The sequence below is a fragment of the Microtus pennsylvanicus genome, chromosome 1, assembly GCF_037038515.1.
Source record: "Microtus pennsylvanicus isolate mMicPen1 chromosome 1, mMicPen1.hap1, whole genome shotgun sequence".
Classification (NCBI taxonomy): domain Eukaryota; kingdom Metazoa; phylum Chordata; class Mammalia; order Rodentia; family Cricetidae; genus Microtus; species Microtus pennsylvanicus.
This window is the reverse complement of record NC_134579.1, coordinates 23661305-23681405: the sequence shown is the minus strand read 5'-3', so window position 1 is coordinate 23681405 and position 20101 is coordinate 23661305. Positions and strand designations below refer to the sequence as shown.

General features: G+C 44.9%; 1 protein-coding gene across 6 annotated transcripts in view; it reads left to right on the top strand.

Moving 5' to 3' along the window:
- Positions 1–5761: 5761 nt before the first annotated feature.
- The window catches only part of App (amyloid beta precursor protein), a 223101-nt gene continuing 208761 nt past the window's right edge, over positions 5762–20101 (top strand). For 2 of the 6 annotated variants that reach the window (XM_075959211.1, XM_075959206.1), the window contains exon 1: positions 6074–6280. In XM_075959211.1, the coding sequence (XP_075815326.1) occupies positions 6224–6280 (57 nt within the window). In that variant the 5' untranslated portion in view covers positions 6074–6223. Of the gene's footprint in view, positions 6281–20101 lie in introns of all 6 variants that reach the window. The other 4 variants (XM_075959217.1, XM_075959196.1, XM_075959214.1 and 1 more) reach the window with 3 other exon arrangements.

The following is a 20101-nucleotide window of genomic DNA, read 5'->3' as shown; positions in this document are numbered from 1 at the left end:
TCCAACCTGACGTATCTTAAAGAGAAGAGGTGTGAACATAAAGAGATAGCAGGGTTAAAGCCTGCAGAGAAAGGACCACTGGAGACATAGATAAGGAAGTTTAACAAGCCACTGTCTGACTCTGTTTCCACCTCGATCTTAGCCTAACCCAAAAGCGTAAGAAAATTAATTTCTTCTCTTTATTTTTTTTCTTTTTTTCTTTTTTTTAATTTATTTATTTATTAAAGATTTCTGTCTCTTCCCCGCCACCGCCTCCCACCTCCCTCCCCCTCCCCCAGTTAAGTCCCCCCCCCCTCAGCCCGAAAAGCAATCAGGGGGGCTGGAGAGATGGCTCAGAGGTTAAGATCTTCCAGAGGTCCTGAGTTCAATTCCCAGCAACCACATGATGGCTCCAAACCATCTGAAAAGAGATCTGGCACCCTCCTCTGGCGTGTGGGTATGAGGCAGAAAGTTGTATACATAATAAATAAATCTTAAAAAAAAAAAAGCAATCAGGGCTCCCCGCCCCGTGGGAAGTCATGGCGGACAATGAGGACTACTGAGAACTCAAGAAAAATGGCAATGGGTTTCTGATCCTACTGCACGCGCTGGCTTTGTGGGAGCCTAGGTGGTTTGGATGCTCAACTTACTAGACCTGGATGGAGGTGGGGGTTCCTAGGATTTCTCCTCTTTAAAGCTACTCAGACTACTGATACTTTGTTATGGCAGCCCCAGCTAACTAATACAAAATTCAAAGGTCAATACAAGCTTAAGATTCGATAACATTTTTCAAGGGAAAATGTAAAGGCCCTTTTACTTATTCTCAGAGTCTGATAGCCAAGGGAAGGAGGGGAAAGCGGGCTGCATAGGATCAGAATGGTAACCTGGTGGAAGACAGGGAAAGCAGGCCTCTTCATTCCTGTCCAGCAGAGTCACCGTCCACCTGAGGGGACAGGACTCCTGGTCTTTGGTAATAAAGGTGAAGATTAGTGAGATGACCATAGCCTATGTCTTCGCTGACCTAAATGTGGCCCTGCGTATCTCCTCACTCTATATTTCAAAACTCGAATCACACCAAACCGAAGGATGCTTCTGGGTTTGGACACAGGGCCCTTAAAGAGGCAATTACGGTAGTGAGGTCTGAGGGCGGGCTTCAGTTTAATGCCTGGTAGCCTTTAAAAGATGGGGACTGAGTATAAAAACACATACAGAGGAGGAACTGTAAAAACAGAGAAGGAAGATGGCCAGCAACAAGTCAGAGGCAGAGATCTTGGCACCTTTGGCTTCCAGAACCGCGAGAAAGCAAGTGTCTGCTATCTCAATCACCTAGTTTCATTGTGAGGTTTGTTTTGTTTTACATTTCTGCCCAGGGCTGCAAAGGTCCTCTGTGCTCTGTCATTTGTTCCCAACCCCTAGACTGAGGTATTCATGGTAGTGTTGGAAAATTAAGGTTCCTTGTCTGGCTCAGACTTACCACTGTTCCTCATTGTCTTTATGGGGCGTGGATGACGGCCTAGAAGTAAGAAGTCAGACTTACCACTGCTGTTGATGGTGAATGACTGCCTAGATGGAAGAAGTGTTTTTCTTTAGAAGTACAATACACAAGGCTGGAAGAATTGCTAGCAAGTGTGACCTGTCTGGGTCCACAGTGCAAAGTAGACCATAACAAAATTAAGGCCAGCATTTGGCTGCAGACACAACAAACCAGAACTTATTTCGGGTATGGACGGAAGAGAAATGCTGCCATTTGTGGGACTGTTCAGAGGTATGACTTAGCTTGTGATGAGAGGACCCAGGAGGTAGGAATAGGGAGATGTCTTCTAGAGATATACACTGTAGAAAGGGGTGCTCTGCTTGGCCATGGGATAAACCATATGTGAGAGCTCTAAGTAACGGGGAGAAATAGTGGGTGTCTAAGAACTAGTTATGTAAAGATAGGCTGCTTGTCTGAGTAGCTACTGAGTGTCTCACAGTGGTCTCCTTAAGTCTAGGTTGGTATGGGGATTTTGATAGACACGTGGCTGGTTTCTTCCCTGAAGACCCTTGTTTGTTTGACACAGGATCTCACTGTGTAGCCTGCCTCTGTCTCGATTGTTGGGATTAAAGGTGTGCACCACCATGGCCTGCACTTCCTTGGGGATTCTAACGAGGACTGTGTACAGTCTCAGTAAGATACCTCACTCAGGACAGGAATGATGTTACTGTAGAAATGGTAAGACATAAAAAGCCATCAGAATGGTGATGACATCTGAGTGGCAACCAAAGGAGAAAACGGGTCAGAGAGGTGGCTGGTCAGGTAAAAGTGTTTTCCTTGGGAGTCTGACACTTAAGCAATTCCCAGAATCCACTCATGCGAGGAAGCCAGAGGCAGGGGCACACCTCTGCAACCAGAGCATCCCTAACAGAGAGATGAGAGATAGTGACAGAAGACCGAGCAGCTCTTGGCCCGCAGCCTGGAAGACACAGCAGGGTGGAAGCGGCAGTAGAGACCCTACCTTCACAAGGTGGAATGGAAAAACAGGCTGCTAAAGTTGTCCCGTGACCCCCACATGAGTTCTATGGCCTGTGTTTGCCTGTATTCACACACACTCTCTCTAATTGGTTAAGAGCACTTCCTGCTCTTGCAGGAGCCCTAAAGGTTGCCACTTAGAACTGTTTATAATTCTAGTTCCTGAGGATCTCACTCTGTTTTCTGGTTTTAGTGAGCATGCTCACACTTATGGCACACACACAGACACACACACACATACGGGTGGGGCATGAACATGCATACACATAATTAAATTTTTTTTAAAAAAAAAAGCTTAAATTTTAAATAAAAACAGGTATGCCCTTTCTTGGCACAATCGGGAGTTAATCACTTCCTCTGAGAACATCTTGACCAGGAATGTAAGTGGGATGAAATTCAGTCATGTGAAAGGAGACTACTAGCTCAAGAATTTCTGTTTTTATGGGCTATTATTTATTTTATTTATTTTTCTTTTGAGACAGGGTTTCTCTGTGCAGCCCTGGCTGTCCTGAAACTCACTCTGCTCACTTTGTATTCTGTAGACCAAGCTGTCTTTGAACTCAGAGATCCTCTGAGTTCTGGGATTAAAAATATGACCCACCACTACCTGGTTTTATCATTACAATTTTAAAATTGCCTGCTCAATAAAAGACAACTGCCCCCTCTTGTTAAAACAATCTCCTTCATTGCTGGTGGGAGTGCAAGCTGGTACACCCCTTTGGATATCAGTGTGGTGATTTTTCAGAAAATTACGAAACAACCTTCGTCATGACCCAGCAATAGCACTTTTGGGTATATATCCAAAGAAGGCTCAATCGTGCCGCAGGGACATGTGCTCAACTATGTTCATAGCAGCATTGTATGTCATAGCCAGAACCTGGAAACAACGTAAATTCCCATCGACCAAAGAATGATTAAGGAAAATGTGGTACATTTACACAATGGAGTAATACACAGCAGAGAATAAATAACGACATCTTGAAATTTGCAGGCAAATGGATGGAGCTAGAAAACATCATTTTGAGTGAGGTAACCCAGACCCAGAAAGACAATCACTCATAAGTGGTTTTTAAACATAAAGCAAAGAAAACTAGCCTACAAATCATAATTCCAGAGAACCTAGGCAACAGTGAGGACATTAGGAGAGACATACATAGATCTAATCTACATGGGAAGTAGAAAGTAGAAAAAGACAAGATCTCCTGAGTAAATTGGGAGCATGGGGACCTTGGGACAGGGTAGAAGAGGAGCGGAGAGGAAGGAAGGGGAGCATAGAAAATTGTAGAGTTCAATAAAAATCAATATATACACATATATGTATATATAAAACAAACTCCTTCCTCTTTGCCTGGAACGTATGGGTCTATAAACTGTGCTTTGAGTTCTGAAGGGCTCAGTCTGATGCCCCAGTGTCACCAGCATAAAGATGTTTAATTTTGGACAAAATGTTTCAAACGTTCACTTTTCAGCAAGATGTCAAGAGATTTGGACCTGGATCTGTTCTCTCCCTGTCTCCTAGGAGTTCAGGTGCATCCCTTGTTCATGCAAATAGGAGTCATGATGATAGATAGGTAAGCCTTGTTTATCGTAGGGATTGTTGCTCCCCCCACCCCAGGGTCCAACTTCCAGTCACCCTCTTGTTCTCAGGTTTCTTAGTTCACCAGCCTCCATTTCCTAACTCTCAGAAGCCAGGAATAGGATGCTGAGTGTGTGTGCGTGCGTGTGTGTATGTGTGTCAGAAGCCATTCTTAGATGATGTTCCTCAGGTGTAGTTTTTTTTTTCTTTTGTTGTTGTTGTTTTGAAGCAGGGTCCCTGTTGGCTTAGCGTGAACCTGTCTCTCGCTCCTTCTGAGAGAGATAATAGCGTGACTGACATCTCACTGTAGCTTCCCGGAAGGGAACTCAGGTCCCTATGTTTGTATAGTTAGTACTCTGCCGTCTGAGCTCTCTCCCTATCCTTTCCTTGACTTTTGTAGGAAGCGAATGCTATAAATAATAAAAGCAAATATTGCATAGCAAATATTTGTTGTTACTTGTTAAGGACATTCAAAGGACATTCAGGACGAAAGAAAATTATAGGTAGAGCTGGACAGATGGTATTTAGACGAGCTGGTAGATCAATGCTGACTTCTCAGAAAGGAAGGGGGACACGTCCTCCCACCACAGTAAAAGGGTTTCCCTGCTGTGAAAGAGCAGGGGTTCTAATTTGCTTTCTATTGCTGTGATTTAAAAAAAAAAGACCAAAAGCAACTTGAGGATAAGGTTTATTTAGTTTACACATCTGAGCACAGTCAATCATGAAGGGAAGTCAGAGCAGGAACTCAAGTCGGGAACCTGAAGTAGGGGCTGAGGCAGAGGCCACAGTGGAAGCTGCTTACCGGTTTACTCCTCATGGCTTGCTTGGCCTGCTTTCTTATACAACCCAGGATGGCCTGCCCAGGGCTGGCACCATCAATAATCAGAATGTGTCTCCACAGACTTGCCTACAGGCTAACCTAATGGGAGTGTTTTTCTCAATTTAGGTTCTTCCCAGATGGCCACAACTCACTTCAGGTTATTAAAAAGCACATTAGGTAAGGGGAAACATAGAGGCCTCGGGGCCAGAAACTCACCGGCATTATCCCCTGTCCTTTCACTAGCCTAGGGAGTGCTGGTCTTTGAGTCTGATGCCGCATCCGGTCAGAATGGGTGGATATCTGGATGGTTCTAGGTCATTCTAGCACTGGACAGTTTATGTTTAATCTAGGAGAAATCTAGGCAGTTCTTGTCTGTGATTTAGGGCAGATACAAAAAAGAACAAGTTCAGGACAAAGTCCTTCGAGATAGAGGAGGAAAAGAGCCGTAGCTCAAGATTTTTTCCAGCTCAACTTTCAGCTCTTCTCCATGTTAGATTTTTACCTCACTGACTCCTCCAATCCTGGATGCCTACCTATCCCTTTCTCGGAAACCGCCCAAATCTAACAAAAATGCAACAGCAATTAAAATACACCCCCCCCCCCCCCCCCCGCACACACACTCCAAACATAAGGAAAACAGGTCGTTCTGCGTCCTAGGTCTCGCGCCCTTTTCTGGAGCATTAACGACAAAAATTCCAGGTTGCTGCGGGGTGGAGGTTGCCCTTCTGCAAAGAAATCTTATTGCTAATGTTGCGGTCTCCCGCCACCTTTCCAAACAGAGCAAATGAACTGCGGATAAAAATGCAGCTCAGCAGAAGCTCTTCAATCACATTCCAGGGAGGCCTGCGGGGGTCGGGTGACTCAAGCTCACGGGGACGAGCCGGGAGCGCTCCCGACTTTCCTGGAACCCAAACGTCCTAGGATTCACCTTCCCCGCCACTGCCGGTCTCTCTCCCGGACCCAGATCAGCCCTCCCTTGGTTCCCGGAGCCCAGGGGGACCGCGGGGTCCACAGCCCCTCACTGGTGCCCAGGACACCGCACCTGTGTGCTCCTGGCCCCGGTCGCCTCCCGTTGCGCACGGGCGCAGCTCCCCGGGGCTCCGCTAGGGGTCTCTCTCGGGTGGCGAGCCGGGTGGGCGGGATCAGCTGACTCTCCCGGCTGCGAGCCCCGCCGCCGCGCTCCAGCTCTGTCAGTTTCCTCGGCGGCGGGAGGCGAGAGCACCTAGAGCACAGCGAGCGCGGGGGCTCTCGGAGACGGCGGCGGCGACGCGGACCCAGCCAGGGCGCGGCGGATCTCCCATTCGGACACAGAGCACACGGTGCCCCAAGCCGGATCACGATGCTGCCCAGCTTGGCACTGCTCCTGCTGGCCGCCTGGACGGTTCGGGCGCTGGAGGTGGGTGCCGCGCCTTGGGAAAGAGACGGGGGAGGCGGGCGCCGGGAGAATCTGATCCTTCTCACCCCGGAGCTTGACTCGGGAGAGGCGGGGGACAGTCACGGCTATCCCGCTCTCCGCCGCCCCCGCCTGCGGGTGCCTTGCGCATCGGCGACTCTGGCCCAGCCCTACCCGGGGACGCGCTACCCGACCGGTGGAGTGGGAGTGGGTGAGGCGCGGGGCTCCCCATATCCGCGCCAGCCCCGGTGAGGGTGAGGGGCCGAGCCCGAGCTCAGACCCTGACTCCTCCCTGCCTCGGGAGCCGGTCTCGGGGATGCGAGAGACACCCAGTTAGTGGGGGGAAGGGGACACGTGTGGAAAACTGAAAGTGCAGAGTCTCTGAATCCGGTACCCCACGAGGAAATCGCCACCCTTCCCCTTCCCTGGAGTCCTGGGGTGGAATGGGGGCAGCTCTGGACGCCGGGGTGCTCCTGGCTTTCCTTTCCTTCCCACCCCCGCCCGACTTCGCTGCGAAGCTGAGCTTTGCTCCTGGCGGCCGCGGGCGGAGGCTGTGCCTGCGCAGCGACCCTCTCCGGAGCGGCGCGGGGTCGCGCACCGCCACCGTCCTCAGGCAAACTTTGTGCATTTCCGTCTCTCCCTTTTGTGTTAAGTTGCAAGTGATGGGAGGGCTCGGAGAGCTGCGGCCACCAGGCACCGTCCTTCAGACTGGACGTCCCGGCCTCTCCGTTGCGCCTCCAGTTTCTCTTAGAGACCGAGAAGGTCCCCGGGAACAAAAGCCGCGACACCCCGCCCTCGCCGTCCAGGACGCGGTGGAGGAGCCCTGGTAGTTTGTGCGCCACCGCGGCTCCCTTCCCCGTGCTGCGCGTCTGTCCCTGAGGGCCTGGGGGTTGCTACTGGGGCCCGCGGTCTCCCACCCCCGCATCACCACCGCCTAGTGCCAATCCTGTGCGGGGCTGCAAAGTCCTCGCAGAGAGAGGGAGAAAAAGAGAGACCAGAGTGAGGCGTGTGTCTGGAAAGGGCAGTGCCGGGTGGTGGGGAGGCTGGGGCTCCCTGTGCATCAAAGGAGGCGTTTGTCTGATTAAGGTGCGGCCTCCTCAGGGCAGTTCTGGGGACTCTAGCTTAGTCACCCCGGAGGGTGCAGGATGCTGGGGAGGGTCCTCAGGGTCTTTTTTGAAAAGGGTACAGATAAAAGGCTTGAGTAGAGTGAAGATTAAGACGGAGAAGATGGCGCCTCTGCAGTGCAGCAAAGAAAAGCTGTGTGGAGGCTGCAGCCTGTGAAATCCACCCACCACTAGGTGTATAACAAGTCTTCCCCATTCATCCAACTCTCCAACATCCAGCAAAAGGGCTGTTTTTCTTTTTATCCAAAGATGCCTAGAAGTTGTTTGCGTGGCAGCTGGTTGTATTTCGCATCGTTTGTTCCCTTTTCAGCATCTGTGCATTTGCAATGTCCCTTCCCCACCAGACTCACCCTTTCCCCCACCTCATAGTAATTTTCCAAAATAGCAATTTCCGGATGAGTGCTTTCCTGTAATTCCGTGGGGACTGCCCAGGCTATCACACTAGGACGGTTTTTATTTATTTATTTATTTTTAGTCCTTAATTTGCAAGGTCATTGAACTTCCCCCCCCCCCTAATTTTTTTTTCCCCACAAGTGGCCCCAGGATCTGGAAATCACCTCAGGTTGGTTAAAACAGGTTTTTTAGGAGTCTTAAGAATTTAGTGTTCCATTTTTTTAAAGAAAATTCTGATTTCTCTGATGACCTAAAATTTTAATTGTATTATCGTTCAGTTTTTCAAATTATCTTACTATATAAAGACACAATTAAGTAATTAAAAGCATAACTGTAATTTTTGAAGCTCATGTTAAAACTTAAATATTTATTTTTCTTGAGCATTTTTTAAAACTTGTGTAAAGAGAGTCAGGATGTAGGCCAAGAAGAAGAGAATTTTTTTTTGGCTTATGCAATTGCATATCCATTTTCTGCCAACCATTTGGAGATTATCCTGTGGTTATTGTCACCTTTAAAGGGTGAATGTGAGAATCACATCAGTACCTTTTGTGAATCATTGGAAGGATAGGTAATTCACACTAATGAGGCGTGACAGGGCCTTGCGCAGCTCCGCATCCACTGAAGCCTCCGAAGGACGACTTGGCTGCCTTTTGTAAATCACAGAAAATAGATCTGCTGCAGGTGGCTCTGAAATAGAATCAAAGTGAACCAGGGCCGTGATGATGGAGCCTCCTCCTCCCGGGAACCCTCTGTCCCTGGTTTGACATCTTTTCCTGGTCACGCGATTAAGAAACTGTGACGGACACACACCCTTGTTTGCTTGCGTGTTCAGCTCTGTTCTCCTGGAAGTTTTGTTTTCTTGTGTGGAGCTGATAACTACCCACTCGCCTTGGTCGTGGTGGTTTCTTCAGTCCGGAGACCTGCTGAGTAGTGCCACGCTGAGGTGGAAGCCTGCACCCACAGCAGTGAGGCTGAGATTTTGATAGGCCTCCACCAGGAGTCAGCGGCTCCTGCTTGTCAGTGGGAAGCCATGATTACTGACTAGCTATAAACTCTTCTGTCACCCCAAGCGATAGCATCCCCCATGACACTGGCAAGACCCTTAGTACTGCAGACTGTTAGAAGACGGAACTGAAGAAATGAAGAGCTGTACACAAGATGAGACTGATTCAAAATAAACAGGGGAAAAATGGCATCAGTCGGCTCCCGATTTGAAGGAAGGGAAGTGAGCTTTGTGGTTAAGGGTCTCTCTTACTGCTAGAGGGCTTCCGTTTTAAGTTTACTGTTTCTGGCACATCAACCTTGTGCATTTATTTGATAATGAGGATTATTATCTGTAATCCTTCACACAGAAGTGAATCAAGAAGTGCTTAATAAAATAATGTACATTACTTCTGCAAAAACTGTGTTTTAAGATTTCCTTTGCATCTTTCATTAATAAATTTCTTTTATACTCTCTGTCCTTTATGTCAGGCTATGCAAAATGGACCTGCACGAATACACTTTAAATCTCAAGTTTCCAGAATGTAACGTTAATTTGACTGTTTATGCTTTGTTACTCACCTCCACTGGGTGCTGAAGTATGTAGGGCGAATAAAACATGCCCATAATTATGAAATAGGAATGTTATATGCAAAAAAAAAAAGAAAAGAAAAAGAAAGTACAAATTAAGGGGGGGGGAGTACCCAGTAAGTGGTGTACTGAGAGTGTGGTACAGGATGAATACCTATAGCTAAAAAGATTATAGGGGTGATAGAATTGGATAGTCCTGGGGCATTTCCTCATTTCCTGCTTAAGTTCCCAGCCAGGTTTGTGGCCCAGGCCTGGGGAAGGAAGGTTAAGTATTCGCGTGGCCGTATTTGTTCACATATAAACACCAGCGTGTGTGCAGGGCCTTTGTCTTATCTGTGTTCTTTGAGCTTGCTCCAGAGCCAGGCACAGATAAGGCTTTGCATAATGAAAGAAAGAACAAGTGTGGAATTCAGTTCGATTCACCGTCTTATCTGTTCATTAGGGGAAATTTTATTGTTTTATTTTTAGGCCAAATCCTGTCTCAGCTCTGACCATCTTTTATATAAACCCCAACTGTCTTTTTCTTCACGGAGCTTCCGTTCTTCTGGGGAGACGGAAAATAAACAGAAGCTGTGACAGCTATAGGTTGGACTCTGGAGCTGGGTGGAGAATCAGAAACAAGGAGGGAGGTCATGGCTAAAAGCAGACCAAGACCTCAGCACCATGCTAATCAGTCCAGTAAATGATCACAGGGCACCTCCCTCTGCAGCAACGAGGAGCAGCAAAGGACGAATCAACTTCTTAAAGAGGCTTCTATAAGAAATATGGTTTTGTTAACCATGACTTCCCAACCTTGTTTGCATGGCAGACCCATGGAGGTTTTCATGTTTTGTTTGCTTTTGGTTTTTTGTTTCTTTGTTTTTCTGTGTTTGTGCCTGTGTTGGGGTCAAATTTGGAGACTTAAGCAAGATGGACAAGTACTCTACCACTGAACTACATCCCACCCCGAGGAATCACGAATAAAACAAAACAATAAACAAGAACTCAAGAGTGTTGCCAGGGTTCTACCTGCTGCATCAAATAGAAATCCCTGAGGGAAAAAATCCATTAAGGAAAAAAAAAGGAAAGGAAAGAAAATCTCTGGGCAATTTTAAAATAGAAGCGGGGATTTGGGGACCAGTTGCAGATGGACCATTTTGAACCACGTTCAGGATTCATTAGGCTGTTCTGCAAACAAAGATGCCAAGTAATGCCATGGAGGCCAGGGTGTGCAAGAAGCAGGGAGAAGGGCAGAGGAAGCCCAGGGCATGTTTCCATCCTGTTCCTCTCTCCTCAGAGCTGTTAACATCTTGACGTTACCTACGTAGCCAAGACTACGGTCACATCCCACTCCCTGGTCTAGATGACCTTGTGGTCCAGGAGGGTGCGTGCGCCACATAGCACACACCTGCATTTGTGAGGGCCTGGCCAGCAGCCAGTGCTCTGTTTTCAGTTCCCAAACCCTAACCTGATTTAGGGCTTTGGTTTTCATTCTGTTGTTTTTCGTTTACTTGACGGTGACATCTTTTCCTTTTCATAGTGGGATCCTAGACACAAACGGTGGAATGAGGATTGATAATAAATACTGCCTTTTGCAAGCGCTCGTGAACACTGTAACCTTGTTTTGTGTCCCACTCTCACGAGTGGGCGGGAGCGGGATGGTAGGCTGGCAAGGCTAAGGGAGGGAATGAGCATGCTCCCTGAATGAGAAGCAAGTGTAAGCAATTACCTGTATTGTATTTCAGACTCTGTGGAGACGCTCCTGGAGGGGAATGTTACATGGCTCTTTCCTTAGTTTAACATGGATTGCTTTGGGAAGAGACTATTTATCATGAAAAAAAAAAAAAAACCCCAATGTTCAGTAAATTTTTTTCTTCAGATTGTTTCATCTAGTAGGTGTGACTGACAGCACCTTTGAGATCAGAATTCACCCAATGCTGGACTAGAATGTCTGCTGTAGTAACTTATTTTAAAACAGATCTTTAAAAAATTATTTGTTTGTTTAATTTGCTTATTTTGCTACTAGTTTTTGAAGAAGCGATATGTCATGGAATACAGAAGAGGTTACAGAGAACTTGGGTTCATAGACATTTAGTCCTAGCTGCAGTACTGGGCAAAGAAGATAATTTATTTAGATTTATTTTGCTTGGTTACTTTTTTATTTTTTGAGATGGGGATCTGTGCTGGCTGGTTTCTGTGGATTTGACACAAACTAGAGTTATCTGGGAAGGCTGTCCCTCCATTGAGAATTGTCTCTATCAGATTGGCCAGGAGGCAAGTCTGTGGTGGGGCACTTTCTTGATTTATGATTGATGTGGGAGGGCCCAGCCAACCACGGGTGGTGCCGCTCCTGAGCGCCAAGGTAGTCCTTGGGTGAATGCAAACTGTGGAGCGGGAGCTACTGTACAGCGCTTCTCCATAGCCTCTGTTTTGGTTCCACCTCCCGGTTCCTACTCGAGCTCCTGTTCTTGGCTGCCCTTGATGATGGGTGGTCATGTGTGTGATGTCGTAAACTCTTTCTTCTGCAAGTTGCTTTTGGTCATAGTTTTATCACAGCAACAGAATCCAAGTTAGGGTGGGTTCCACTGTGTTGCTGAAACTGACCTAGAACTCCTTGCTTCCAGTGATCCTCCTGCCTCAGCCTCCTGGGTGGCTAGACTACAGATTCGTACGACTGTGCCTCTGTGTTGCTATTCTTTGAAGAGGTGTACAATAGAGATTGAGCTAGAATTAGTGTATATCATAAAATAAGAAAGCAGAGAGTGCTTTAAAATTTTGTTTGTATTATCATTTTAAAATTGTGTGTGTGTGTATGTGTGTGGACTATGTGCACACGAGTGCAGTTACCTATGGAGACTACAGACCTTGAATCTCTCTGGGGTTACAGGTGGGTGTGAGCCAACTGAAACTCAGGTCTTATGGAAGAACAGAAATACTCTTAACCCCTGACCCATCACTCTAGGACCCCAAGAATAGAAGATTTTTTTTTTTAAAGCCTATCTCTTCTGTGGAAAGAACTGGAGTGAACATTTGGAATTGTGATGTCGGATGGATGCTAGCTAGTCGTGGTGAACCATGGAGTGTTTCCCAGATGCATAGGAAGGGTAACACTTCACATCTCTTTCTGTTGCTGCAACACAATACCTCAGGCATTGTGTTTCCTCAAAAGAGGAAAGGTTACCTTGGCTTGCAGTTTGGGAGGTTTCAGTCCATGATTGACTGACAACATACGTCTGGGCCTGTCGTGAGGCAACAGACGATGTCTGAGAATGAGTGATGGACCCAGGCTGCTCCTGTCATGCTGGTCTGCTTGGAAACAAACAGGAAAAGAGACCAGCATCCTAAGGTCCTCTCCAAGGGTATGTCTCCAGTGATCTAAACATTTCCGAGAAGTTCCCGCGCCTCTTAAATGTCCCACTACCTCATGGCAGTGGCCCTCTGAAGACTAAGCTTTTAGCCCTGGCTTTGGGCCATATTTATGATTGAAACTATAGCACATGTGGCTCCGGAGACCAAATGGGAGCCAGGTTGCTTGAGCATTCTGGGGCCTGTCTCCCTGAGATATTGGCTATGGTTAAATTGCTGTGCTTTTGTAAATGTGAGTAGTAGTTATTTATCATTGCTGAGGGTTAAATTGTTTCATGTTTAATATGCTTAAGTGGATAAATTAATGTATGTTAATATGTAGCTTGATGTACCATCATAACTAAGTATTGCTGCTTTTATTGAATGGTAGAAAATGAATATATTTTTCTCATCCATAGTTACAGGAAGCTAAAATAATCTTCGTGGTATTTTACTTATTAGAGCAATTAACTTACTTGTTGTCTAATTAAGCATAAGAGGAAGCTGGTAGTTAGTTCGCTACAAGATTCAATGAGTTTACCCAGGTGTGGCACATGCCTGTAATCCCAGCTCTGAGGAGACAGTGAGAGAATGAGAGAGAAGGACAGGTCCAAGCCAGCTTGGGCTACATGGCAAGACTGTGTCAAAAAATTAAAAAAAAAAGATTCTACAATGAAACAGCATAGGTAAAAGTTTTTTAAACGCCTGTTATAAAATATCATTTATTACATATGTGATTTTATATCTCGGTTGGATTTTTAAAAATATTAGAATAATTCATGTTATGCTAATTGAAGAATTTAAGCAGTACAGAATTGTGCTGGGTTTATAAAAATGGAAAATGCTCATTTTTAATGCTGTGTATGCTAGCATCTTTCTACGTGTTTAATATTGAGTCAGTTATGCACTGGCTTGATTATTAATGCAGTTATTAACTGGACGTCTTTGGGTGTGTGAAGAGCTGTGGACAGGCTTAGCTTAGTCTTCAGCTAAATCTTCTCTATAACAATGAATAATCAGGCTTTGTCATCAGAGCAGAAGTAGAAGATTCAAGTGCCAGCCAAAGAAAGTTGGTCCTAGCATGGACAGCTCAATCAGCCTTCATCCAAGACAGGACACGAAGACAGCCTTCCTGTCAGGAAAAGCCAACTCAAATGAGTTTATATAACTGTTACATTAGGGCTATCACGTCCTTAAAAATTAACTATAATCTGTGACTCAGAAACACACGTTGAAATATCAGCAGCTTTGCCCATGTGCTGCCAGTTCCGCTCTCTGTCAAAATTAGTCTAATGATATTTGAAACTTTTAGTACCTAAATCTGAGGGTTCTGTGGTTAGATTGTGTGTGCCAACAACAAGGAAGGAGCAAAAAGCAAAGGCCTTAGGAGTCCAGATGAGTTCTTATTGGCCAGCCATGTATTTAGTATTTGGATAGAGGTTGGTTCTAGCTGGAACTACGGAATCCACATCTACTTCTCGCCTTACTTAGAGTGGTTACAGGGAGAAAGGAGAGAAGGTCTCAGAACCTTGGGTGGAGGGTCAGTGAACACATATAAGAAATGAGTAAATGTAACACATTAGAAATGGTTTTGTAGACCGTGAATCCTGAGCTGAGTACAGCAATGGACATGGAACGGAACTTGAATCTCCTTCTTTTCAGATGGTCTGTTTTTTTCTTCTCTAGTTCAAAAGATATTTCAGATTAAAAATTTAACTCTGCAACTATGAAAAATTACTTTTTTGTAATTTCATGGTTATGAAATTGTTCTTTGTCTGGTTCTTTTACTCGGAGAATCAAATTTGTCCTGTGCTCTCAGCTTCTAGAGAGACACATACTGTCTTTATCTTCACTGGAAACAGTGAAACAGCGAGGCTTTCTAACTGATAGTGATAAATGACTCTTCAGCCTTAGAGGACACTTAGGAGAGTAAGAGATCCGTCAGAGAAAGTCATTTGTGTTAAGTGAAGAAATGTTTTATTGCTCTTGTTGCTTTGCTAGATTTCTAAGCTTTAATGACAGTCATAGATCTTAACCCCATGGAGACATTTCGCAAGACAATAAACATGTGACACTTAATCTTACCCTGGAGGTATATTTGTGTGTTTAAGATCCGCCCTTTCATCCTTTGTTACCAAAAGCTCATTTGTCCAGGTTTGCTTTGTTTGCAAGCCTACTTTTTAAAAATTAATTAAAATTAGAATTAATGTTTCATTAGTACACATTCCTAGATGACTGAAAATTATTATTAAAGACATTATTGCAATGTGCATATTCATTGTGCACAGGACTGTGCCACATGAGGACATTTCCACATTTCATACATGTGCTACATGTGATTATATTCTCCCCTCCGCTCCCTTCCCCTCTCTTCCCCTCCTGTGCCCTCCGCTCCTTCCTCCCAGTTCCCTTTTCCCTTTAGCTTCCTTGGTCCCCCCCTAGGCAGTTTCACTTCCTCTTTCGCACTTGTTTTTAACACAGCCAGAAGCTCTGGGAACTGCATAGCAGGAGAAAGCATACAAAATTCTTCTTGCTGAAACTGGCCTAATTAACAGTATGATAGTTATTTCTACTTTCCTCTATTTTCTTGCAAACAGTATAATTTCATTCCTTATGACTGAAAAAAAAAACTCCATTGTGCATGTATACTACATTTTCCTTACCCATTCCTCTGTTGGACCCTGGGTTGGTTCTGTCGCTTAGTTATTGAGACCATTTCTACAATAAACATTAATATGTCTGCATATATGTAATTGGTATTTTACAGTAACATTAGTGAAGCAGTATAAATTTATTTTTGTTTTTGTTCTCTGTGCTTGGGATTGAACCCAGGGCGTTGTGTATACTAGGTAGGTATTCTACCACTGAGCCATAGCCCTAGTCTGACAGTTCGTTTTTAAAAGACTGATGGTTACCAGGAGATGTGACCAGGCGGCATGGCACACACCTTTAATCCCAGCACTCAGGAGTCAGAGGCAGATGGATCTCTGTGAGTTCGAGGCCAGCCTGATCTACAGATCAAGTTCCCAGACAGCCAGGGCTACACAGAGAAACCTTGTTTAGAAAAACCAAATATAAAAGAAAAAGAAAGAAAGAAAAGATTGCTGGTTAAGGTTAGAACCCAGGTCTCGTCATGGCGGCTTCACAGCTGTGTGCCTCCTTGTTCCTCTTTCCCACTGGATTTCATTCTGAAGACAAAGTAGAATGGTGTTAGCGTTCAGGACTTGGTCCTTAATTCTTACCTGTCATTGGATGAAGTTTCAAAGAACAATTACTTTTGTTTTAAAAAACAAATACATTCCTTACATCGTGTAGTATAATTGATAGGCAAAGGTGATCAGGGTAGATAAACATAATTTCTCTGCAGTGTTTAAGTCATTCAATAAAGTCCTCATCTTCTTTTCTGAAATCTCAGCATTTTGGAGACTGAAACTAGTTTCCCAAATGAAAAGCCCCATTTTATAGCAGATATTCCCCAGCCTGATGTTTGGCGTGTCTAGAGCAGGTATAGTATTGCCTTTCCAGTGTATTAGCTTGAGATAAAATGTTCTCCAGACTCTCCACAGAAATGTCCAAATCTGAAGATTAATTTTTGAGAATATTTCATTCTCAGATACTTGCATATTAAATTATGTAACTCCATTGAAAATTAAAATCCAGTTTTTGTAGAGAAGCTTCTGACTAAGCTTTCCTGCCCCGTATATTAGTTACTTTTCTGTTTTTGCGATAAAATAATGGGACAAAAGCTATTTAAGGCAGAACCTTCCTCTCCCATTCTGGATATTAAACCCAGGGTCTCATGTGTGCCAGGAAAGTGTTCCCCAAACCGTTATATCCCCAGCCATGAAGGAAGGTTTTATTTGACTCATGGGTTTAGGGTACATATCCCCATGAACAGGAAGTCACGGTGGCAGGGATACGAAACCGATAGTCACGTTATATCCATAGTGAGGAAGCGGAGAGATAAATGCTGGTGCTCAGCTTTTTTCTTTTCACGCACGCTGCCATGGCAACCACGTAATGGTACCACCCACATTCAGGATGGGTCTCCCTTCGCCTTTTAAACTCTCTGGAAGCACACTCCACAGAGACACCTAGAGTCAAACTTCCTGGTGATTCTAAATCCAGTCAAGTAGACCATCCTGTTCAGAGAGCCTTGATGCACGTGGGTTTGTTGAGAAAAGAAAAATGCATTCTTTCATTGTCCAACAGGAAGCAGCAAGCGGTGTACAGGAGGCTAGAGGTTTAGTTGGGAAAGATGAGGAGGAGAACTCTACCCGGAGATGTGTTGTGGGTTAATATTCTAGGTAGATTGTTTTGAGTGTGTCTGGCAAGATCACGACCCTGAGGTAAGCTGAGGTATCTGAACTGTCCTTCATTGTAATGTGGAGGAATGACTTCGAGCTGGGGTCTGCTCTGAGGCAATTAAATATTACAAATGAAAGTGGGGACTAGGGGAATATTAATATTGATCGTGCTCATACTGCTTTCTGTAATTGATTGTTAACACCAATGCCTTACATCCAGTACTACTAAATAGCTGATACATACCTTCGAGGAGTACTGTAGAAATTCTGCAGTGCAGCGATGAAGGATTGCCTGGTGAGGTGCGTGGTAGATGGGCCAGTAGGTGAAGTGATTTCTGCTCCAGAGGGAACTGCGTTCAGATGCCTAGAATCCGTGTAAAAGCGAGGCACACGGCACGTTTGTTTCTGTTACTCCTGTGCTGGGAAGGTGGAGACGGGAGGGTCCTGGTGATGTACTTGCCAGCCAGTCCAGCAGAAACGTAAGCTCCGGGGTCAGTGAGTGACTCTTTCAAAAACCAAGGTGGGCAGGCAGTTCTGGAAGAAGTTGACCTCTACGCAAGCATCCAGACAGGTCTAGTGCAGGCTCTCACTCCACACGGCTATATGCATTCTCATAAAAAAAGAGTAGATGTATACAAGTTTGATCCTGTATAATAGAGGCAGTTTCTCTTTATGTTTTAAAGATTATGAGCATGGATACTTTTCTAAAATTTCTATAAACGTCAGTAACTTAACAATATCATTCGTTCACGGCTCTTCAAGCCATGTAGCTGGGCTCTTGCCACCGAAGAAACACCCTCACCCCTTGAATTGAGGCAAGATTTTGCTCTGTTGGTTTGGTTGGCCTCAAACTCACCAGGTGGGTTTGTATACTCCATTCTCTTGCCTTGGCCTCTTGAATCCTGAGTAAAAGGTTTCTATACCCCAATATTAAGCCTCTCCACTGACGGAGCCAATCAAACAGAGCCAAATTAAGAATTAACAAGTCCAGGTTTAATCTGAGCAAGGCATTCCCGGATGACCCCAGGGGAAGAAGAAAAACCCACAGAGAACCACGTGGTAGATTGGGGGGCCTTGTCTTAAATAACTTGTGGGCGTGGTCTCGGGCATCTCCAGGGGAGGAGCCACTGATGGTGGCCTTTCTCCGGGGTGGAGTTTGGAAATTCTAAACTGGGGTTACTTACAGGCTTGTGCCACCAATCTTACAAAGTATTCATCAGTCTTCTGCTTTATTATGATATTATCGGTTGAAAGTTCTTAGAAATGATTTTGAGTAAGGTTTAGAAAGAAAATGCTATATACTGTATACTGAAATTACATTATGTGACCATCAAAGTGAAAATTACTTTGTCAGCGTTTACTTTGGTGACATTTATTTTCTCGTGTTTGCCATTTGTCGCCTAATAACTCCTAACTCAACAAGATGATTCAACATTGTGTGGATTCTGTTACTTGTATTTTCTAAAGAAATTGTACAAATTATACTTTCCTTGGCCAGGCAGTGGTGCCACACACCTTTAATCCTAGCATTCAGAGGTAGGTTGACCTCTGGGTTCAAGGCCAGCCTGGTCTACAGAGGGAGTTTCAGGACAGCCAGGACCTCACAGAGAAACCTGTCTTTAAAAGAGAAAAAGAAAGGGGTGGGGAATCAGGAAGGGGTGGGGAATCAGAAAAGAAGTTGTACTTTCTAAAGGCTAAAAGCCATTGCTACTTAATTCAATTAAGTTGACAAGCATTGGAAATTTAATTGAGGTCATTATGATTAACCTTGTATCTTTTTCCTGATTGTTCAATATTTTTATAAAATGTTTTTTTTTAATAATTTATGTCAAGTGTTAAATCCTTTTGCACCAAAGGTTTCAGGAGATTTAAGTTTGCTAAAAGTAAACTGAACCTTTTTTTTTTTCTTGTCAGAGTCTCACTGTATAGTTCTGTTTGTCCTGAAACTCACCCTATAGAACAGGCTGGTCACAAACTCACAGAGATCTGCCTGTCTCTGCCACCTGAGTGCTAGGATTAAAGACACATGTTATAATGCCCAGCTAAATAAGAACTCTTGATGTGGAAGTGGCTTACATTTTGCTGTTAGTTGAAGAACTATGAAGGGCCCTACTTGCAAGAGTGGTATTATTCAGTGAAGGATGAGAAGAAGGAATCCCTGAGGGAAGCCAGAATAATTTGACTATGGTTCAAACAGTGGAAGAGAAGCCTGCTGGCTGAAGATGGCCCACCACTGAGTAATTTATCAGCATGGCTGTCAGAGCTGCCCAGGACCAAGATAATGAAGGATGAAGCACCCTAGAGGGTATACTGGAACTTACCTACTTTTCAGACGCTCTTCTCTTGTTTAGTACATGTTTATTAGTGCTTGGAGAATTTTATGCACGAATACAGTGGTTTTTCTTTTTGATCATAGTCACCACCCATTCCTCACCTAACTCCTCCCAGATCCATTCCCTTTTCTTCCCACCCCTACAAATGTTTTGTTGTCCCTATACTCACGGCTGTGGGGTCATCCACTAGAATGTGATCCACCTGCCAGCGGCCACACCCTTAAAGAAAACTGACTCTCCCTCTTTCAGAAGCCATGAACTGGCAATAATTCCTCAGCTTGGAGTGAGTCCCTTCCCCTCCCTATTCATACTGGAATGTTGACTGGCTTGATCATATGCAGTTCTTTCACAGACAACCACACCTGCTATCTGTTAAGGTTGCAGTAGTCTTGCCATGTTTAGAAAACAGTTTTACCCTGATCCTTCATCCTTCATGACCATTGGCTCTTAAAACCCTTACCCTCTCCCTCCCCTTCCGTAAAGGTCCATGAGCTTTGGGGTGAGAGAGTGTGATAAAGATGTTCTATTTGTGGCCAAGCACTGTATTGGGATTTTAATAAAGAATGGAGATCAGAGTCCCCCTGTTTCATCATATTTCTGTTGGAATGTTTCACTTTTGTGAGCTGGGCTTAGGCTCAACTTTTCTGCTTGTGAACTTCTGAGGGTCATGTTGTAAGGACACAGATGGGAAGAATTGTTGAATGTGTTTCTCCTGTGTGTAGGGTTCTAGTTGTATTTATTGATTTCATAAATAGCTGATGAAATGTGGAA